At 32.9% G+C, this 23,402-nt stretch overlaps 3 protein-coding genes across 9 annotated transcripts in view; 1 reads left to right on the top strand and 2 right to left on the bottom strand.

Moving 5' to 3' along the window:
- The window catches only part of LOC144852759 (mitogen-activated protein kinase kinase kinase kinase 5-like), a 43,220-nt gene extending 33,589 nt beyond the window's left edge, over positions 1–9,631 (bottom strand). For all 4 annotated transcript variants that reach the window (XM_078710721.1, XM_078710722.1, XM_078710723.1 and 1 more), the window contains exons 1-2: positions 9,440–9,631; positions 2,785–2,842 (exon numbers count right to left, since the gene is read on the bottom strand). In XM_078710721.1, coding sequence (XP_078566847.1) covers positions 2,785–2,842; positions 9,440–9,541 — 160 coding nt within the window. In that variant the 5' untranslated portion in view covers positions 9,542–9,631. The remainder of the gene's footprint in view (positions 1–2,784; positions 2,843–9,439) is intronic.
- A 5,397-nt stretch (positions 9,632–15,028) lies between these two features.
- LOC144852134 (protein arginine methyltransferase NDUFAF7, mitochondrial-like) lies at positions 15,029–19,596 on the top strand. 2 transcript variants are annotated; one of them, XM_078709854.1, is made up of 11 exons: positions 15,029–15,161; positions 15,582–15,733; positions 15,863–15,943; positions 16,333–16,443; positions 16,567–16,768; positions 16,910–16,968; positions 17,123–17,236; positions 17,349–17,492; positions 17,919–18,024; positions 18,289–18,356; positions 19,055–19,596. In XM_078709854.1, the coding sequence occupies exons 1-11, from the start codon at positions 15,110–15,112 to the stop codon at positions 19,214–19,216; spliced, it is 1,251 nt and encodes a 416-aa protein (XP_078565980.1). In that variant the 5' UTR covers positions 15,029–15,109; the 3' UTR covers positions 19,217–19,596. The 2 variants fall into 2 exon arrangements, with proteins under 2 accessions (XP_078565980.1, XP_078565982.1); XM_078709856.1 differs by having other exon boundaries at positions 15,095–15,174; positions 19,055–19,595.
- LOC144852131 (ESF1 homolog) overlaps positions 19,585–23,402 on the bottom strand; it is a 45,168-nt gene continuing 41,350 nt past the window's right edge. For all 3 annotated transcript variants that reach the window (XM_078709851.1, XM_078709850.1, XM_078709849.1), the window contains exons 8-10: positions 23,223–23,319; positions 20,636–20,715; positions 19,585–20,440 (exon numbers count right to left, since the gene is read on the bottom strand). In XM_078709851.1, coding sequence (XP_078565977.1) covers positions 20,006–20,440; positions 20,636–20,715; positions 23,223–23,319 — 612 coding nt within the window. In that variant the 3' untranslated portion in view covers positions 19,585–20,005. The remainder of the gene's footprint in view (positions 20,441–20,635; positions 20,716–23,222; positions 23,320–23,402) is intronic.

Below are 23,402 nucleotides of genomic sequence, written 5' to 3'. Positions count from 1 at the left end.
TAATTTGTAACCATTATTTTCATCCTGTTCCTGCTGACTATTCATTTGAGTACTAGTAATTATTATATTAATCGGTTATTTTTTGGCATCAGAAACAGGACAGTTAGTCTGTACAATTGTAAACTGTAAAACTGTAAACAATGATTTCTTTCTTTATCCAGAGCTTACTCATACTGTAACCTAGTACATAATGGAAAGTATCTATATTAAAAGTAATGCAGGTTTCTATTAAACTGTGTTGGCTACTGTACACCAGATGTTTAAGGGCCAAGCTATCCTAGGTTCCGATGGATACAGTATTAAGAATAACAGAGAAATATAATACAAGTTGAAGAAGTTTGGAGAAAAAAATGTCAAGCAATTAACTGTTGAATGAAAACTTAAGGAATGTTGTAGGCTCTTTTTTTTGGTCAATGAATTCACAATTGTTCAATAAATCCATGTCGACCAGTATGCTTAGAGCGGTCATCAATGTGGAATCACGATGAGAGACCGCACCAAGGGTGAGGCGCCTGCTGTTTAGGGCCACACTCGGTGGCAATAACATGTTTTGCTGTACATATTGACAAAATAATAGCTCAGTTTTGTCATCGTAAATAATGTAAATCTCACGTATAATACAGTAGGCATAGCACATAAACAGTTTTTATTTGATAATTTTGTTGTTTTTTTGACAGTTTTTTTAATTCTGGCTAACAAATAATATACAATAGTATTGGCTAAAGAAAATGTCATGATAGCATGATCCTAGAATATCATGTGATTACTCCATTTGTCAAGACAAAAGAAAAAAAGAGGTTAAAAAACTGTTAATTTGAACACATGCCCAATAGGTTTTTTAAACTGGTATGTGTTTCAATGTTACAGTTACGGTACAGCTGATCCTAAAGTGATTCTGATCCTACAGTACTGTATGTGGATTTTAAACCCTTTTGTTCAACCGGATTCCTAAACATAAACACCACCACAGGAAATCTAATTTTTTAGGTGTGTCTTTTAGATAGATAATTTTTATCATGTTGACATGTACAGTAAAAACGTAATAGAAAAATAGTCCTTTAAATAATACAGATACAATTACTGATTAATGATATTGAATGCGGATCTTGAAAGCTGCATTTTGGTAGCTATTAGCGACAGAAAAGCGTATAATTAAAAGTATAATTAAATGCCGTGTATGTATTGTAAAGTATACTGTACTGTACATCCCATAATTTATCAGACAATATGAAAATGACTAACAACCTATTGTGTGGAACTAATGACTCACACTCTCCTTCAAATCAATTGGATACCTAACCTGTATTTAACCTACCATTTCAAGAAGGTATGTTTACACACTAAAATGCAAGTTTGAGGTTTATCTTTTTCATAGTTCAAACAGCAAAACACAGTGTAAAACATCCAAGTAGTAACAGATAGGAGTAGGACCAAAACTATAACATAATACTAATACACCTAAGTAGATTCTTGTCATTTGATTGGACTGGGTCACATGATAACAAATAAATGTAGCACTTTCAATGTAGTAGATCCTTGATTATCAACATTGTGTATAATAATAAATGGTGATTAATGTTGAATGAAGGTGTGATGAGGGTTGTACTCTAGGTCTGATATGATTCATTGGTGGTACAGTAGTCCTCAAAAAGGTTTTGTTTGCTAGTCATGTGAATCATTTTTATTTATTTAATTCGGGTTTGAACATCAACATTTTCAAAAAAATTGTACTGATACAATTAATGTATCTAATGCAGCAAGTAATAATTTAATAAATCCAAATGTTAATTTAACAGTGTAACTGTACTTGACACACATGTTATGTTAAAGCATTGCACAGTAAAGCATTTTATTCACTTTATGAACAGACACCAGAGTTATTTATTTATTAGTGGTTTTGAACAATGGTCACTTCACAGCCAATGTTGACATTTTATTTGAGATATTACTTACAGGTCACAAGACAGATATTTCAACAATTTGCTTTATTACTACAGACAGTATATAATTTTGTTTAACCTCAATCATCAGATTTTTAGTAAAATTTAAATGTAACACACTATCAGCAAACCAATTGGTTCCTACTACTGTATATCCATCAAAGTAAGAGATATTATGACCTACTGTGCATTAATGGACTAGTCCGTGAACCCCGCCCTAAATACAGAATGTCCCAACATACTGTCCACCCATTTCGTTCTGAAAGTCCTATAGTGACCACAATAAACTATATTGTTTTGAAGTGTTCAATTGTACAATATACCATGTCAGTGAAAGTAAACCATATTTGGCTGATCTCATAATTTCCTGTAATCCAGATGTCCACATTACATCATAGGACAAGAATACCAATATACTTCAAAATTATTAAATTGCAGACTTGTTCATGTAAAGTACAGTATTCTGGGATAGACATTACTGATTTATGCACGCGCAAACATTTGCTGGTTGTAAGAAAATATAAGTAAAAATGAGCAACTCGCCTACTACTGTAGTAAGCAAGAAGTTTGTTAGTTAATTAATTAATTCAACTTAAATAAGTTGAATTAACAATCAAGTACCTTTATTCCAAACTAAATTTCAAAAATTATAACCAGCAAACATTAACAGTAACTATGTTTGAAATTTGTAACTAAAGCATTTAATGAAAAATCGACTAGCAAATTGCTAGTGTTGAATTTCAAGTTCCCTGGTAAGCCTACTGTGTATTTAAAGGATTCGAAATTTAAAGCAAACATTACTGTAGACAAAATGTATAGAGAATAATGTGTACTTAATAAATACCTGGTTCGATCTTGATCACTTTTATAGCAGCTAAATCTCCAGTCGTTATCATTCGTGCCTAAAAAATATAAAAAAATGCCTTTACTGTAACATTTATAACTTAACAAAATTAATGTACAGCAATTGGAATCAGCAATCTAGGTCAGCAATACTAGGTCATCCCAGGGCACCTGTGGTATTAAATATACTACAACAAAAGATGTCTGTATTGTCCCCAAAACATGAACAATAATTGAATTTCAAATAAAACTTTGAATACCGTTTATTAATAAGTGATAAACTTTGTTGAATGTGCCATTTTTTCATATTTTTTTGGGGACAATATCTTTAAGGAATTCAAAGGCATCCTCTATTTTTAAATGAAAAATTAATTGAACTCAATTTGTTTTATAATTTCTGAAGATCAAGACAGTTGTAATCTTTGTCAAGCGGGTCAAATGTCCAAGCAGTTAAGGCAGGGGTGTCATTTACCATAAAGACCAACAATATCGGCATGAGTTCAAAGCTCATAGTTCGGGTGGTGGAACTAGTCTTCTTGAATTTCGGACTATAAACCATGTTCATCTTTAAGGGTTACACTGGTGAACTGGTTCACAAAAAGAGACAGTGATTTAAATTTACTACTGGTAATCCTTAGTCACTTGCCTAAAGAAAATAACAATTATAAATCATAGACTAGTGAACAATATTGCTCCGTTTAGTAGCCTAGATGGGAAACAACCAAAAGAGGACCGTCTACTGACATATTTTACCAATTCCATGACACATCACTCACATTATGCAAAAATGAACATTTCCACATTTTGTTTCCTGTGCTATGTTGGTGTCAGACTTTATCACAATTTAAAAATAGTATTATATTGAATTGTGACATTGATTGAGTCTGATTTTGAATCTGGCACAATTCCTAGATAGTATAGAATCTTAATGAAGTGTATGGTACTAGGGTAAGGTGACTATGATGTCACTAGACATTCTATGGCACAATTCCTAGATAGTATAGAATGTTAATGAAGTCTATGGTACTAGGGTAAGGTGACTATGATGTCACTAGACATTCTATGACACAATTCCTAGATAGTATAGAATGTTAATGAAGTGTATGGTACTAGGGTAAGTGACTATGATGTCACTAGACATTCTATGGCACAATTCCTAGATAGTATAGAATGTTAATGAAGTCTATGGTACTAGGGTAAGGTGACTATGATGTCACTAGACATTCTATGACACGCCAATGTGGTCGCTATCAATTAGCAGCACAGGAAACAGACATGTACAGGTAGGAGAATTTAACAAGCTTATTATTAGACACTTTAACCTCACTTTCAAATGATTTGGTTAAAAACTTATCAGCAAATCTATTAACCCTTTTATGCAACCATGTCTGTATTGTCAATTGAGCAACACTATAGAAAGACTTAAACAAATTTACTGTTCCTATATTAACAGTACAGTACTATAAAATAATACCAGTAAATTGTTAATTGTGGTACTGTTGTACTATAAAAATATAAGATTTGACAAGTCATTTTTGACCTTGACCTTTACAAATAATGCTGATTATAGTAATTTAAATATTATATTGAACATACTGTAATTAATTGCACAGTTGAGTACTGTATACTGTAATTACTGAATATGTTTTTTTTTATTTAAATTAATCAAATACGGTTTAGTAGCAAATTAAATAAACATAATTAAAACATGGAAGCTAAAATCAAATTAAACTTCAATAAAAAAACAACAACGACAAAAATATTTATTGATGAATAATAACATTATTGTTGACATATTTTACAACACCACCACCACAGAAAACATCCAATCGATAGTAGCCCTCAATATTGGGATGAAAAAATATTGGCATTATGTCAGCATTGCCAAATGACAACGATCATTTTGAAGGCTGATTGTTGAATTGTTGAATTTCACCATATTCAACCAGTTGGCTAAAAAATGCTAATAATTTACTTGAAATGGTTGACCTTAATGCATTTTGGGTAATGTGATAATGTTTTTAGTCAACTATCATTAATTGATTTTGAATTACTTTTGGAGTACAATCAATCAGAAGCAGGCCCTTATAGTATGTAGTTTGGTATAGTATTTATTGTTTATTTATTTCCATAGATGATGCTTAACATTCAAGTACATAATTAGAAATTTAAATCAAAGGAAACCACCATTCATTCTTGACCACAAAGATAACTACCGATTAGTTCCTCCTTTAACAATTTATTAAATGAAAACGCCACAAACTATTCAAATTGTTGAAAGGTTTTCTTTTACTGGCAAGAAAAGTAGAACAATTTATTATTTAATAACTTCTTCAGAGCAGAAACAGGCCACATAATGGATGCATTCTCCAGAACCATATTACTGGTCATGGCATTAAAATTGTTTATTTCAAATGTTTTGCCATTTCAAGGTTGACCGAGTTTTAGCTCAAGATTCTTGATTCCCATGCATGACTGAACACATGAAATTGACCTTTGAATGTCATGTCACACATTGTACATACAATACATTAACAAATACTCTAAAATACAATAAAATTATGGATCATACTAAACATTATGTTGCAACGCTCACCCACTTGATGCTGTCGTTCACTAATATTCTAAAGGGGTGTTCAACAAACTTGTTTGCTCATTTAAGAAGAGCGATCAAGGGCAATTCTCGGTTTATCCAGGTAAGCAAAATAGACATTTTCCTTTTCATTTTATTATTCCAGTATTATTAAACATTTCATCAGTTCATATTTTTCAAATTTATACTGTAGTTTGTACAATAGCTCAATGCATGGTGGGTAATGTGCTTGCAAAGGTACACTGTTTAATCCTGACCTACAGTGTAGTGTCAAGGTTGTATTCCACTCCCTAGATAAGCCTCAAATGAGATTCAGTTTTAAGCATGACTTCAATACATTCAATATTTTTTAATGTAATTTAAAGTTACTATACGAACATGGGGACGGTACAAAAAAAGTAGATAGATATTGAGAAGCTTTGAACTGAGAAAGAGAGAATGCTAAGGTTTAAGGGAGTGGCTACAGCATTCATAATCTAGGTCAACAAACAAATTAGTATCCAGTTATTTTCTTGCACTTTCTGACCTTTGAATTAAATTCCCTTCCTTCAAATCCTAGTACAGTTATTTACAGTAGCAGTAATTAGGCTAGAAAATGCAGAGTCTAAGTACTTGATGTAATATAGTGTTCTGTAGTGTAAAGCCTAAAACAATGAAATTGTGTGTACTACTACAGTACTACATACACTGTACAGTAGCATTAATTTGGGACTTTCCCAATTCTATTTAATTACTAAGTATCTTTCAATAATGGATAATTCATATTAAGTATCAACACGGGATACATTCAACTTCATTTTTTCCGCATTCCAGGAGCTGATATACTAAATCAATGTAGTGACACAATGTTCTTTCAAAGATGGAGCTCATCACATTCACAGTGATCAATGCCAAACCATTGCAACCTATCCAAACCCCATAAAAGCCTCCTAGCTACCCACCTCTCCCTCCAAACCACACCCTGGCTGTACTGTACTGTAATGGTCCCAAGCATCATCATATGCCTGTCACGAAAACTGTGTTTATCTACTGAACCAGTGGAAATTTCTCACTTTGATTTTTGCATCGAAACATTTTGTCTGACAGACTTCTTAGCTACATGTCATTACATAAATAATTATAATTGGTTGTCAACCCATTTAAAATATTTAACCAAATTAATAAACTGTGAATTCCCTTCAAAGCAGGAACCATTGAAGAGTACAGTATTAGCCTAATTTCTTGACTTCAGGTTTTCAGAATTGTATTTATACAAGTAAAATTACAGTAGGACATATTAGGTTAAAAAGAAAAATACTGTAAGTGTAAATACATCAAAACTTGTATAAATTGTTTTTTTTTTAAATTGCAATAAAAAAGTAAACTATACAGCGAGCTATACAAATTGTTTGTACCTAGAGAATATCCTACAAAATAATAGTACTGTTGAATTTGATAAAAGGTTTTTTTCACGTCTCCTTAATTGTGATTGGCTTAGATTAGTTGTGATTTTGAAATTTCAAAGCGCTACATAAGAAAGCTAGGAGACCTGTGCATTTTAACTAGGTTACTTGAATTATGCTACAGCTTGCCATTCAAGGAAACGTTCACTTAAAACCAAATGTCACTTTCTCTACTGTCGAAAAGCTTAGGGTTAATCCTAGGCCAAGTTTAGTTTGAAAAAAAAAAAAAAAACATTTTCAAAATTGTATTTCATTCTCAGTGAAGAGTAAGTTCTTTTGATATTGCGATTAGGTTACGTCTAGAAGGAAAAAAAATCATAAAATGCTGTAAACATTAAAAACCTCTTGGTCACTTCTAACAATCGCTGTGAAATCCAGTAAAGAACGCTTTATAAATGTCCAATATTATTATGCCTGAATATAAAAAAGCTTAATAAATATTTAAGAGTTACTTGTCAGGCTGCTAAACAAAATAGGATGATAACGACTGACGATAAAGAATTACATTTAAATGCATTTTTCATACATAAAACAAAAGAATCTAGAAAAGGTTATATTCTAGAACTATAGCATAACCTACCATGAGTACTGTCAACATTTTTTTATAAATTCAATCAAGTGATGACATGATCAAACATTAACATTTTTGTACGACGTCATTTGATGTTACATGTGAAAATACAGTTTATTAATTATGTATATGAACAGCAGCATAATGTGGTTATTATCCCATAGTTCTATGATGAAAACTTTTTCTTAAAATCGTTTTATGTAGGAAAAATGCATAATGAATGCATATCATCCTATGGGCCTTTAGCTTGTGAAATGTACAGTATCTCAAGTTTGTTCTTCTTTCAATCAAGTGTCAAGTGTTAATTGTTAGAGGAAGTAAAGCAATTGATAATCAGTTCCATGGCCCTCTAAAACCCAAAGGCAATTAATTCAACCAAGGTTACGATAAACAACACAAGAATTTATATTTAGCTCCCGTTTCTAATGCGAAAAAATAACCAGTTATTAACCGTGTAAATAAATTAACTAAAATTTCTTGGCAGCAGAAATAGGACCAATTTTTAGTTAGCGGTGGTCTGAAAATAATAACACAATCGATCCGGTGTTAGAAAGAACGCAATATAACCGGTTATTACTGTGAATTGTTTAGCAAAATAATGGTTATTTGATTGACAGCCGCTGACCTAAAGTCAACTACACTGCAGTAACGTTTGAATTGACCGACAACACCCATTGCATTTTGGGTAATGCTAATGATTTGATTTCTATCGATGACCACTCACAGAAATATCAGGAGAATTTTTTATAAGTTGTTTATTTTTTGAAATGTGAAAAGAATTACTAGGAACATTTAAAAGAAATACTGTAAAATCATAAAAAGTATCAACAAATATTGATTATAAAAGAAGTGATGTAAAATCTCATTTTCTCAGAAATTGATTTAACAACCTCAATTTTATGAGTATTTCCAATTTATGAACGAATGTGTTGTAAACACCATACATAATTAAGGCATATAAAATGTGTAATATAATAGTGTGCAAGAACAGTATGTTAGAAAGAAAAGGACTGGTTTTTAACCATGAATATAATATAACTTAGTCTCTACTGGAAGGAAATTGATGGAAAGAAGGCCAAATTAAAAACGAAAGGAAACAATCCAAGTGGCATTTCACTGTCAACAAGAATTATATAGTGCAACACAATTTATTTTTAATAAATGTCACATTTTTTCCCGTATTTTTTTTTATATAACTTACTAAAGCAAGTAGCATTGCATTTGAGAAATGTCATATATTATTAAGCAATAATTTATAATTTATCCAATTAATGTCCAAGTTGAAAATATAGTTGCATTTTATGCTTTAACATCAGATGCGAGTATGTACTTGTTTGCTAAAAGTAACTGGTACATGTATGTTTGTTTAATGACTATTATGTATGACGTTAGAATTGGAAGAAAAAAACAAGGTTATTATACATGATCAATATATCTATAGCACAATTAAACAACTTGCACCGCATTTTTATTGACATTTTGTTTATTATGTTGTTTTGTGCTACAGTGCTACAATCATTTCAAATAACTTTAACAAGGACAAGGTGCATGTATCAATTAGTGTCACAGGCTCCTTCCTATTCAGAATGGTAGGCCTTCACACAAATTACAAGGCTAGGCCTACTACTTCTACTAGCTAGGGGGATAGGCCTCTAGCTAGGTCAAACCACAAGAAACAGACTGGTTTTGAGGCTTTAGCTAATTGTCTGTCCATGTCTAGCCATTCTATAGCTTTAGCCTAGCCTACTCAGTCAAGTCAGTATATTTTTTTTTAATTGATGAGAAATACAACAAGAATGTGCACGTTATGTTATTCTTCTTTGACGGTAAACAGTAAGTGTAAAACTATAAATGACAGTAGGCCTAAATCTACATCATATTTCCGCAATTTAATTTAATCACAGGGATGGTATTGCGTACGGAATTCGACGGAATCCTGTGTGTGTGATGATCCTCTCTCACGTCAACAACACAACATCAGACGACACCACCACCACCATCCTCACACTCAGTCAGCCTAGCAAGTATTTTGACTGACAAGAAGACTCACCTTGTAAACATCTCCGTATGTTCCACTACCAATTCGCTGCAAAAGCTCAAAATCATCTGTAGGATTCCTTCTGGATATCTCCGCACTTGGAGTTCCAGACATGGTTGCTGTAACTATTATCAGTTAAGGAGAAAAATACGATATTTTTGGCATCAATCTGGTTAGGCCAAAGTCAAAAACACCGATCCGCTATTTTCTATCCACTTCCTGTCTTGCGCATAAAACATGTTTCAGAAGTGCGATAGCGATATCATCATCATCGAGGTATATTCAGAGCGTCATTCTGGCGACTGGAGCATCCTCTACTTCTCTACGGAGCGCCATTTATGCCTTTATTAACTTATTAATTACGGTAACTGCTCAAGTGGACCCAATTTAGCACCAGGGTAGCACAGTGATATAAAATAGAAATAAAGTCACTAAATTTTAATATCTTTTCGTATGTTAATACACTGTGCTCAAGTGGATCCAATTTGGCGCCAGTGGAGCACAGTGATATAAAATAGAAATAAAGTAATTTAAGTTTCGATATCTTTTCGTATGTTAATACACTGTGCTCAAGTGGACCCAATTTGAAGTCACTTAAGTTTAAATATCTTTTCGTATGTTAATACACTGTGCTCAAGTGGACCCAATTTGGTACCAGTGGAGCACAGTGATGTAAACTAGAAATAAGTTACTGAATGTTAATATCTTTTCGTATGTTAATAAGTGGACCCAATTAAGTTTCAATATATTTTCGTATGTTAATACACTGTGCTCCAGTAGATCCAATTTGGCACCAATGGTGGAGCACATCGAAATAGTCACATACAAAAACATCGAGAACTAGAATTTAATTTCACTTCACTTTCACAATTTTAGGTGATCATTTTTATAATTATACTGATATTTAATTTTTAAAAAACATGCACGTATGTTAAATATTACTGCAAAATATTGATTTGTGCAATCCTGTGACCTGATATAATGCTTATGGTGCTGATTGGTGCCTATTATGTGTCATAGAATATATGCTCTATACTCTACAGTGTACTAGCTGTATATCTATATACAGTGTAACATAGGTGAAATTACGGGATCCACATCATGTTTGAATTTTGAAAAATACTTCTGAAAATATTTCAAACTTCCAAGTATATATGTTAAATATCGGTACTCTATGAAAATTAGTTTCAAGCCATATCAGTTATTTTAATAACTTGCGTTTGTCTAAGATAAATACTTATTAAGTGTCCCCGGAGAGTGCACCTATTCATGGAAATATGAAATTAAATATTAAGTCTCCAGTACTAGCCCACCATGGTTGTGGCAGAGCTAATAATAATATTTAATCTTATTTTACTCATAAAATTTTACAATAGAATATCTTGCATGAATCGGACATTGTCGCTACCAATGTAGCAACATTGATTAACAAAATCAAAATTTAACAGTGTGGCGTGTTGACCGCGAATGCCTAAATATGTAAATAAAATAAATAAAAATAAATAAATAAATACCATCTTTCCCACTACACCTGCACAACCATTGCATAACAACGCACGGCATACCAAACCGTTTCGTACACCTGCGATGAATATAAATTCAATTTCTTTTAAAATTGAGGGCGGCAAACCTAAAATTTACGAGATCGAATACTGGTTGAAAAAAAAAAATTAAATAAAAAAAAAGATGTTAAATGTGCTCTCCCTGCCTCAGCACTAAGGCCCTGCCACAGCCTTTTGGGGTCGTTTCCACCACATCACCAGATGCATTGATGTTGTCGCCTCATGATGTGGTGGAAAGGGGGACGTATAATTCTGTGAACCCCAAACACAGTGGCCGCATGCCTTTAACTCTATTCCACCGACCAGCGTGGGAATCGAACCCACGACATACGTGTTGTCAACACGACGCTCAGGCGACTGAGCTAACTGATCATTTTGGTTTTAACAAGGTTAATATGATAGTTATGACGTACTGATGAATTACGTAATACACGTATAAATAGACTATTATCAGCTGTTCAGTCATGTACTACTTTGTGGCCTAACGGGTAATGCTCAGGTTTAGGTGCTCTCAGCTCTAGTAGATTGGGTTCGAACCTCTACGGATATTTTTTTTTTTGAAATAAAAAAAAAATAAATAAAAAATAAATAAATAAATAAATAAAATAATGAATATTGTTTTTCTTTTATTTTAAAAGAGAGATATTTTGAGGGTTGTAAATGTCAGGCCTAATAACACAAGTGGACCTTTTTTAAAATCAGAAACAAAGTTGCATGGCATTATTTTCCATTAAATAGACTGCCATAAAACCTCGAAAAGAAGCCCATGTGCTCCTTCATTTTTAGTACTCTTGGGTGGGCTTCTTTTCCACATGGAGTTCTTTTCGAGATTACTTTTGCAAACTAAAAGAGGGGAGCTGATAGGTTCCCGACCGGAAAATGTTTTATTTACATGATTTGAACAATCTTCTAATGTAAAGATTAACAACATCAAAATTTAACAGTGTGGCGTGTTGATCGCGAATGACTAACATACCATCTTCCCCATAATACACCTGCACAAATTCATTTGCGTAACAACGCACGGCATACCAAACTGTTTAAAATAGAGCTGCAAGGTCTCCGGAAATGACATCTATTATTTTTTCAAACATGTATAAGACTCTTCAGTACCCCACCATGCTTGGGGCTGAGCAAAGATAATTTTGAAAAATAGAGCTACATAGGTTCCCGCCCAAAAAAATGGCACTTTACATGATTTTAAATTATATGAAACAAACTATATAAGACTCACCAGGGACAATAGAGCTTATCCCCGGAAAGTGCACCTATAATTCATTAACATATGAAATTAAATATTAAGTCTCCACTACTAGCCCACCATGGTTGGGGCACAGCTAATAATGAAAATAGAGCCAAGAATTGCACTTATACTTATAACTATACATAATCACCTATGATAATTATAATAATGTTAAAATTTCAACTATCCAGATGCGACTTCAACATTTTAGGTGGGGTTTTCTACTTTGAAACTCCACTTCGTATATACATAAGGCCTAGCCCGGCGGCGGAATTAGTCTAAGCTTCGAAATTGGTCTAAAAATCGGCATCTTTGCAAATGTTCTATATTTGATCTTATTTAACTCTCCATTGTCCCCATACAAAAACCATCGAAGACAAACTATCTGCTTAAAACATGTTTATTCTGGGGACGGTGCGGCCATACACAGCAACTACCATCAAAGTTTATTCATAACATTTTTACAATAGAATATCTTGCATGAATCGGACATTTTCGCTACCAATGTAGCAACATTGATTAACAAAATCAAAATTTAACAGTGTGGCGTGTTGACCGCGAATGACTAACAATACCATCTTTCCCACTACACCTGCACAACCACTGCATAACAACGCACGGCATACCAAACCGTTTCGTACACCTGCGATGAAAATATAAATTCAATTTCTTTTAAAATTGAGGGCGGCAAACCTAAAATTTACGAGATCGAATACGGGTTGAAAAAAAAAATTAAATAAAAAAAAAGATGTTAAATGTGCTCTCCCTGCCTCAGCACTAAGGCCCTGCCACAGCCTTTTGGGGTCGTTTCCAGCACATCACCAGATGCATTGATGTTGTCGCCTCATGATGTGTGGTGGAAAGGGGGACGTATAATTCTGTGAACCCCAAACACAGTGGCCGCATGCCTTTAACTCTATTCCACCGACCAGCGTGGGAATCGAACCCACGACATACGTGTTGTCAACACGACGCTCAGGCGACTGAGCTAACTGATCATTTTGGTTTTAACAAGGTTAATATGATAGTTATGACGTACTGATGAATTACGTAATACACGTATAAATAGACTATTATCAGCTGTTCAGTCATGTACGGTACTACTTTGTGGCCTAACGGGTAATGCTCAGGTTTAGGTGCTCTCAGCTCTAGTAGATTGGGTTCGAACCTCTACGGATATTTTTTTTTTTGAAATAAAAAAAAAATAAATAAAAAATAAATAAATAAATAAAATAATGAATAGTGTTTTTCTTTTATTTTAAAAGAGAGATATTTTGAGGGTTGTAAATGTCAGGCCTAACACAAGTGGACCTTTTTTAAAATCAGAAACAAAGTTGCATGGCATTATTTTCCATTAAATAGACTGCCATAAAACCTCGAAAAGAAGCCCATGTGCTCCTTCATTTTTAGTACTATTGGGTGGGCTTCTTTTCCACATGGAGTTCTTTTCTAAATTACTTTTGCAAACCAAAAGAGGGGAGCTGATAGGTTCCCGGCCGGAAAATGTTTTATTTACATGATTTGAACAATCTTCTAATGTAAAAATTAACAACATCAAAATTTTAACTTTTTTACTCTGCTAAAGGAAACACAAAGGATATTAGGAGGACTGAGGACGATCAAAGCATATTGATCGAAACGTCGAGAAACTCAACAGTTCTTTTCAGAACTAATATACATGGTGTACCGCAAACTTTATATCAACAAACGTTTTTTTTTTCTTAAATTTATTAAAATTTAGTGACTTTATTTCTATTTTATACCACTGTGCTCCCCTGGTGGCAAATTGGGTTCAATTGAGCACAGTGTATGAACATACAAAATATATTAAAATTCAGTAACTGGACCAGTTACCGTAGTACTATTTCTATTTCTGAAGTAAATAAAGGCATAAATGGCGCTCCGTAGAGAAGTAGAGAATGCTACATCGTCAGAATGACGCTCTGAATATACCTCCATCATCAGTTGGTTTGAAACATAGGGGGCGCCTCAGTCATTATTTCTTGTAAAGAAAATGAATTGCGATTATTTTCAAAGATCGATTATTGTTCTCCAAAAAACATAAAAAATGAAGATTAATAAAATCATATATGCCATTTTTTGTAGTTTTAAATATAAATTAAAAGAAAAATAACGTTGAAGAAAGGAGGAACGACTCCAATGTAAATGCATGGGGTCATTCTCAAGTTCATACAAGAATTTCAACAACCAGGTAGGTTACATGTTTTCACTTAATTCAACCAGTGACCTCCATTGGGTTCAAAATTAATATAATGTTAGATTAAGTATGGTCAAAGATTCTTTGGTATGGTGTAACATTAAAACGGCAATCATTCAGGGGAAAATATCTTGAAGAAACAATCAATTCAAATCGAACAATGATTGTATTGAGTAGCTAGGAATTCAGATATTTTGTTTGACCGATAATTTATAATTCTATTAAAAAAAATCGTGAATTATTTTAATTTAAAATCAACAAGTTTCGTTTCTTGCTGAAGAACATATTAGATATTTTTAAATTATTAATTACAGAAAACATATGCTTTTAAGTCACAGCATATTCTACAAAACATTTAGCCATCAATCAAACTCATCAAATACTCTATTCAAATTTTTGTTTTAAATTGTATTAGTCATGTGAGTTGTGAACGACCTCTATTACCTGAAGCTCATTTAGGCCTACATAGTTGCAAAAAGATAATGAACTAAATTCTTGAACTATAAACTTTATCAAGACATGATAACCAAATGATAAACTTTCTCACTTGGGTTTTTTTCTTCATTTATGAGGGCGCTATAACATGTAAATAAAAACACATGGTATGGTTTGTGGTGGAGGATTGATAATAAAGACATTTATTTAAAAAAAGTTTTAAAATGTATTCGTTTTGCAGAAAGTGTCTGTCTAGTTGTTTACGTTTATTAAGTGGTAAGAAATTGTGGTTAGTGATGTGTAAAGTATTGTCATAAAATACTAATAGATCCTACAAAATCTAGGCTTGGAAGACTAGCCTACCTTATTTATTAGCCTAACTAAGGCCAGCCTACTGCTACTCTACTACTAGGCCTACCTATATAAATATACGCCGGTGGGTGGTACTAATGGCACTACTGCTGTTTCGCACCACACTGTTATATCTTCGATTTCTCACCAGTATTATTTTATCATACTCAAAACACAACTTTTTGTAACATATGAAATATACAGGGCAGTGTTAAAAACTCCGAATAGACTTAATTCAGCTACACGAGAAGATAAAATTATATTTTCATCTTTCACCACACCACATGAAATTATTTGTACCATTGCACTCATAAACATTCATTATTTTTATATAATGAACTTAAGGTAAAACAAGAACTAATGCATTGAAAAGAACATTGTCATCGAGTAACGGACCAGAGAGGGCGCTTGCCAAGTACATCAGTAGCAAGATTAAAATGTCTGGGCCGATATCAGTCGCAGAATACATGAAGGAATGTCTGACAAATCCTAAATATGTGAGTTAACTTTTAAAATGTTTCTTATTCTAAAAATAGAAATGTATATTTAAAACTGAATGTTTATCAGTTAAATAATTATGCCTCATCAATATGGAAGAATTTGATATTTTTGTTCTTTATCAATAGGGATATTATATGAACAGAGATGTTTTTGGACAAAAAGGAGATTTTATCACTTCACCGGAGATCAGCCAAATGTTTGGAGAGGTAATTAATGATCATCATATTTGTTACCAGAAATGTTGTACACCTTGAACATAATATATATTGAATGATATACACCAGCTAGTAACTATTAATGTATAATGTGTCACCAACATTTTTTTTTTTTGCACATTCCAACCTTCCAATGTACATTTTGTTTACCAAACTATTTTTTCAATTCAATTTTTATTATTATATTTATTTCAGACAAACTGTCCATATATGAAACACATACATACAATAACAAAGAAAAGAAATACAAAGCATTATATGACAACTGTCTTGGAGAGAGGACCAAGAATTATTTGTTGACATTTAGTGCCTCTCTCCACTTTAAAGTTGAATGTGCCCTTTTGGGAGCATCATGAAGGTGTTATGTTTTTACTTGGTAGTTACTTGGTATCTGGATATTGGATGACTGGATGAAGGCTGGTAAACCAGCTTGTTTAAACATTGTTGAGCTAGGGCCTGGAAGAGGGACATTAGCAGATGATATACTCAGAGTAAGATACAACTAACTTTTCTCATTTTGCACATCGGACAAAAACATGCATTATTCTTAGGTCTTTCTTTATCTTAAATGAAAATGGTTCCTTTTTTTTATAATGAATTAAATTATTATATAGGTGTTAAATAAATTCAGTCATGTTGTTGACGATGTATCACTTCATCTGGTTGAGGTGAGTCCAAAGATGAGACAGTTACAAAAAGTTAAATTGTCGGCGCCAGAAATGAAAAAGGAAGAATTGGAAAAGCCAGTGGAAAAAATTAACAGTAAATATGGAATACCTGTCATGTGGCACAACAATATAAAAGGAGTTCCTCAAGGTAATGAATTTAGGCAATAGAATATATAGTGAGAATATAGCCAAGTAAAGAAAAATACTTTTGCAAAGGTATTTCTACAGTATACAAAACAAGAGGATCTATAAAATGTTTGTATTTATATGATTTGTTCATATTTTCAAGGTTTTTCCTGTTTTGTTGCTCATGAGTTTTTTGATGCATTACCAATCCATAGTTTTCAGGTAATATAGTTGAGAGTAATATCAATTTAATTGCATATATTCACAAAGCTAATACAAATTGAATTGGTAACTATATTATATATATTATATATCGTTCTTAAATACAAAATCTAGTCAAAAGTGTATAGTTTGAAATGTTTAGTATTTTTATTAGAGAACCAAACATGGCTGGAGGGAGGTTCTAGTTGATGTAGATGAAGCTGCAGGGCCAGATAATCTAAGGTTTGTGCTGTCAGCATCAAAGACACCACCAACTGTCTATATACAGGTATGTTTTGCCCTGCATTGAAATTATGGGAATTGAAGGAACCAACAAAGAATGAATTAAAAATTAGCAGTTTTATAGTTTTATTTTGTAATCTTTAATTTGTCGACATTAGGAAACTGAAACAAGAGATCGTGTAGAAATTTGTCCAGAAGCTGGTGTTATTGTCCAAGACATTGTGCAGAGAATATCAGAAGATGGGGGCTCAGCCTTGATTGCTGACTATGGCCATGATGGAGAAAAACAAGACACATTGAGGGTACAAGTATTGTGACTACTGTCAATAGAGGGAAATGGCAAACATATAGCTTGGACTGTATTGCATAATTATAATAATCTGTTTTAATCATTTTTTATGTTTATGTTGTAAAGTAATGTAATGTAATGTAAATGTACCATTTCCAAAAAGTACATAATATTTTAACATTTACTCCACCTGCAATACTGTACTATTATAGATTTTCAGAATGCGGTAATTCTAGCAAAAATGCAGTCATTGTTTTGATCATGTGAATTGACTCATGTTTGTATACTTTGCCCTAGAGTTCACGATGCTTCAAACAGCATAGTTGATGCAACCCCACCCTACCTGGATAACTATCAAATTTGTTGGTCCTGAAGGTGTCCCAATAATAGGGTTCTACTGTATTTTAATACAATTAATGTTAATTATCTTCTGTGACAGGGATTTAAAGAGCATAAATTATTTGACATCTTATCTGAGCCTGGGACAGCGGATCTAACTGCAGATGTGGACTTTTCTTACCTTCGGACAATGTGTGGCAAGTCAGGTGAGGACAAGGAGATAACAGCTGCAGCCTAGAGGGCAGACTAGCTGATAGCTAAATAAGATGATCAGAAGATTGTAGCACTAAAATATGAAATTGTTAAAACCTTAAAAATGTGGTTAAAAATGTCTTACTTTTAAATTCTTCATGTCAATCTTAATCTAGTTTCCATTTTAAGACAGTTCCCTGTAGAAATATGAAAATACAAACTGATTACATTATATTATTTCTTTTACATATTGTTGTACTGTACTTCAATCAATAAAGTGAGCACATATGGCCCTGTGATGCAAAGTTACTTCCTCAAAAATATGGGCATTGAAACTCGATTGAAAGTAAGTGTATTTTTTAATTGATATTCTAGTAATTTCATGAGGATAATTGTTACTACTGTGGAGTAAGTAACTGATTCTGCTTCAAGGCATCGGGTATTTAGAGTTTTGAACACCAGACTAGTGATCTGGAGTTCTAGGTTTGAGTCCCACCTGAGAACAACTTACACTTACACTTAATGTTTGATGGAAATAGTTTAGGCTAGTGCCTATTAGATTCCATTTCTAGCCGAAAATAGTTGTCAAGTCTAGACTTAAAGATGTTCACTGAAGAGGCTTGTATTACATATTAAAGGGTCTTTCACACCTGTTCCGGCACGGTTCCGGTCCGGCGCCGGAAAATCCAATCGAACGTCAATGTTTCGTTTTCACGCGGCTACGCGCATATCGATTGGCGCATAGCCGCGTGGAGCGTCGTGAAAACGAAACATTGATGTTCGATTCGCCGGACCGGAACCGTGCCGGAACAGGTGTGAAAGACCCTTTAGGCAGAGAATTCCAGTGATGTATGACTCTGATGGTAAAAAAGTTGACCCTGCACATAAGATTTCCTCTAAGTTTTGGACGATATAGTTTTAAGCTGTGTCCCCTGGTTCTGTACATATAGGGCAGTGTTTTACTACATTGCATATTGAAATAAAAAAATAATAAATCATTTAAGATTATAAATTGACAAATTTTCTTCCAATCATATTTTCTAGGCCCTGATGATGAACACCTCAGAAAAAGAGCAGAGAGACTTGATATCAGGATATAAAATGCTTACTGATCCAAAGCAAATGGGAGAAAGATTTAAGTTCTTTGCAATTAGACAGAAATCTGACATTACAGATATTCCAGCTGGATTCACTAGTTTGACATGACCATATTGAAACGAGAAAAGCACAGTGTTATATTTAACATTATTACAATAGTGGAATTGCATCCATTTTGCAAAGTTTTACTCATGTACCGAGAAAATTATGACACCCAACCATCAATGAAAACCATCAACTTATCTTGGTTTCTATGGCAATCATTCACGGAAGAGGTATAAGGCGTAATTGACTGGTCACTTTGCAGTGAGCTACACCCACTGCTCGCATAAAAACAGCGAGCAATTTGAGGAGCTACGGATCTGCTAAAAAATATGGTTATTGCACAATTTAACCAACATTTGCTGTTTACTGCCATCTGGAGGCTTGCTGCAGATTTAAAAGTCACTTAGTATATTAGGGAAATACAATAAAAATTGATACAATATACTTTACTCAAAGAATTCTCATTATTGATAATCTAGTGTTTACTTATGGATAAACGTAGACAATATAGTTTATTAACAAAATATGAGCCAATTACATATTAAACGTTTCCGGTGAAACAAATGAACGGCAATATATGTTTTAAAACTATTGCAAATCTCTACAATATTTAGGAGAAATCCCTATTAAGGGGACACTTATCTTGGTTTTGTGCATACCACTTAATATACTGTACAATAGTATAAAACTGGCTCAGAACGCTGTTGACCATGTGTCACCATTTGTTCCTTTCCAGTCGTACAAAGGTGGTTTGCTAGGCCTAGGCTGAAAATACAGGAGGGTCTTATTACAGTAAGATCACTTGGATTAAATATTATATTCCAGTAACCTATTAATGATTTATTTTATGGCTCATTTCTTTTTGTTTTTCCGTTTATGAAACTGATTAGTTTTATTCTTAATTGATTTCACTAAGCTGTTAAGTTCATCTTTGCTACTCTTCAATTTATCTTCAACTTCGTTGTTTTCCATTAATTCACGATTGAAATTGGTTTCTTTTTGCTCCCTTCGTTTCTGCTTCTCGTCAATCAGGGCTTCTGTTGCTTTTGTCCGTTTAAAATTAGGATCTGACGGATCAAGTGCGAAATGATGCGAGGTGTACATTGCATTAAATCGTTTGTCATCCACATCAATTTTAAAGTCATCCTCAAAGAGCTCAATTTTCTTCTTTTTATTCTTCCTTTTATTCTTTTTCTTTAAATTCTGTTCATTTTCAAGAATTGCATCCATACTGAAATGTTTCTTTCCGTCATCCTCTTCTGCCATCATAAGAAGTTCCAACTCCGCCTAAAAGAATAGTCACATGATAAATAAAACAAACAATTTATAAATCTTTGATTGATCTTTGATTGCTATAAAACACCGGCTTTATCAGCAAGGCCTGTTAGACCAATGATATAATAATAGAATACCAAATAAGGTGAGTGCTATCTACTGGTCTGGCCAAACTGCTTTATCACTTTATGTATTTTCATTCCATACCCTTTTCCTTTCATTTTCCTGTATCTCTTCAGGTGTCAAATGCAGATCTTTCTTCTTTTTCTTTTTTACACCTTTTTTATCTGCAAGACAAGTACATTGTTTATTGACTTTGATAAAGAAATATTTTAAAATAAATTTAGCAGGGCCAATCCAAGGGGTAGAGCGTGGGTCTCCTTTGACAGCTAAAATAAAACTACCTGTTGATATCTATTTTGGAGTTTCATCAATTTAATAAGAAATTCTGGATTCGCCCCAGTTTAGCATTTAACTCTAAACTATTTAATGCAAAATTAATTGAATAATTGAGTTCCTTTTATGTGTTTTTTTGTTCTCTAAAAAAGATATTACAGTAGTATGCATACAGTTGAACATTAAGGGGACACTTTCAGGACCCAACAAAACACTTTAACAGTAGTTTCTCCCCAGAATAGAGGTTGGCCATGGTGTATCAAATTATATAGTTCCCATTGTTTGTTTCAAAGCAAAGTGTTGCCAGAATAGGTATACCCAAGAGGGGTTCTACAGAATTTATTGTTACATTCTAAAATATTTAGTCTACATTGAAAGAGAGAACAAACGAATATGACTGGTATCATTAAATAATTCATTGCATGACCATCACATTATAAATAATAATGATGCATTGTATGTTGTTAGTTTACATTCTTACATTTAAAGATGGAACATTAATGTTAGACTGGTATCATAAAATATCTCTTGCATGACAATAACACGAAATATAATAATGATACACATTTTATGTTATTAAGTTCTTAAAAGTTATATAATCCCACATATTGATGTTCTAGACCAGCAAGTCTGATATCGCTAAATAATACATAACAATTGCATGTCGTAAATAAACATGATGCACGTTTAACTTCTTGTTACATACCAATCTTACTACAGTACAAGATGGCACATTAATGTTAATATGAGTATCAGCATCATTTATGTTACAAATGTATAGTCATGGGTGACCTTTCTTGCTGACCTGTCTGAAATATGTATGCTTAAAATAATTAAGTTCTTCAATTGGCCCGGAGTACACAAGATACATTTTTAATTTATATACTGTAGAAATGACACTTTAAAACATTCAATATAAAAAGATTACAAAATATCAATTTCAATTTCCCTCAAGTTTAAAGCTCTGTCTACACTATCAAACTTTATGACAAAAAAATGTGTTGTGCCCATATATGGACATGATGTCATGATCACTACCATATTTGGGTATATCACTACCAGATTTGGGCACATCACACTTTTTTGTCAAACTAGTTTGATAGTGTAGACAGAGCTTAAGGAACATTTAATAGTAGAGTTGAGTGGCGGAGTTGAATTGCGGCAGTGATAGCCACATATCACCTAATTCGTAAATGGTGAATTTCATTTCTAGTTCATAATTGTGATTTAAAATCCATTGTTCTTCATCTAAAACACAATCATCTAAGTGAAATAGTTTCTTTGTTTCAATGTATCTCGGTATGTATAAACACAATCATACAGTTCTTGCCTTTAGCTATTTGCATGCCGACAATGATACATATAAAAAAGAAACAACACCAAACACGCACCTCACTCTAATGCAACATTAAATCAACATATTTTCTAGGAAATAAAGCAGTAACATAAAATATTCAATTACTGTTTGAAAAAAAAAATGTTTACTTGAAAAAAAAGAAAAATAGTCAAATTGTTTGTGTGAAGTGAAATCATTATTTTTTTTTCTACAAAACTGAATAACTTTATCAAAAATTCAGAATGCCAATTCAATTTCTGATTTTATTAATCTTCGTTTTGACAATACTACATACTTTAACTGCTTCTTTTGTCTTTTTTAGTTATAAGTGAAATTATTAATAAATTAATAAACATTAATAGACTTATGAAAACTACAAAAAGAATCGGCTGTGGTGTTTCAAGGGGTGTTTATTCAAAGTGGCGCATTCATTTTTTTTTTTTTTTTTTTTGTTACCATATTTAAAGAGGGTGATCCATCCAGCAATTGCTGATCATTAGGGACCCTCAGAGGTTCACAAGACAAATATACACAAGATGCTCTACATAAACAAAGTCTTATTACAAGTCTTTGGGAGTGGAGTTGTAATTTTGTCCTTAGAAAAAAGTGGTAGCCAAGCATCATAACCACCAAGCCACAACTTCACTCTAATAAACAACTCATTCAAATAAACACGGAATGAACGAATATGCTATACTGCCATATGAAAACATAGTTATACCCTTGTTCTAGAATTTAGACATACTTTATTATTTATCGTTTATTTTATTATATTTTAAATACTTTTTTATCACCTCATAAAAATATGTTAAACTTGTGATAGAAAATTATAAGTTTAGGACAGTACCTGCAAAAATCATATTTTTAAGAATGCTACCATATAAAACAATAAGAAAGAAAAAATTGAAAAGAATTTTTTTTTGGATAGACAAGAATTTTTTTTTGGATAGACACTAGCCCATCAGCTTAGAAAAGCCCTGGTAGCGTCATGCCTTAGCAGACAGGAACAATAACATACACAATGAAAGTAAAAAATAGCTACAAAACCAGTATACAACTTACCTGACTTATCACCACTTAGACTCTGAGTGAAAAACGAGTCCGTCAAATCAACGCCCTCTGGAAGTTCATCATCGCTGAAGGTTTCTACAGACTCGGGCTACAAACAAAATAGAAACAAAGCGTTAAATACATTTTTAATTAATAGAATCTTTGTCGAATTAAGTGGCCTAGTAGAATATA

This window comes from Antedon bifida, chromosome 9 (genome assembly GCF_963402885.1).
Source record: "Antedon bifida chromosome 9, ecAntBifi1.1, whole genome shotgun sequence".
Classification (NCBI taxonomy): domain Eukaryota; kingdom Metazoa; phylum Echinodermata; class Crinoidea; order Comatulida; family Antedonidae; genus Antedon; species Antedon bifida.
The sequence above is the reverse complement of the archived record's forward strand: the minus strand, read 5'-3'. Positions and strand labels throughout refer to the sequence as shown.

Bases quoted from the DNA above. Each gene is read 5' to 3' on its own strand.
- LOC144852134 (XM_078709854.1), top strand. From the start codon at position 15,110: ATGTATTCGTTTTGCAGAAAGTGTCTGTCTAGTTGTTTACGTTTATTA. The intron at 15,162-15,581 runs GTAAGAAATTGT...AATGAACTTAAG, and splicing joins TTGTTTACGTTTATTAAGTG to GTAAAACAAGAACTAATGCA. The intron at 18,025-18,288 runs GTGAGGACAAGG...CAATCAATAAAG, and splicing joins GACAATGTGTGGCAAGTCAG to TGAGCACATATGGCCCTGTG.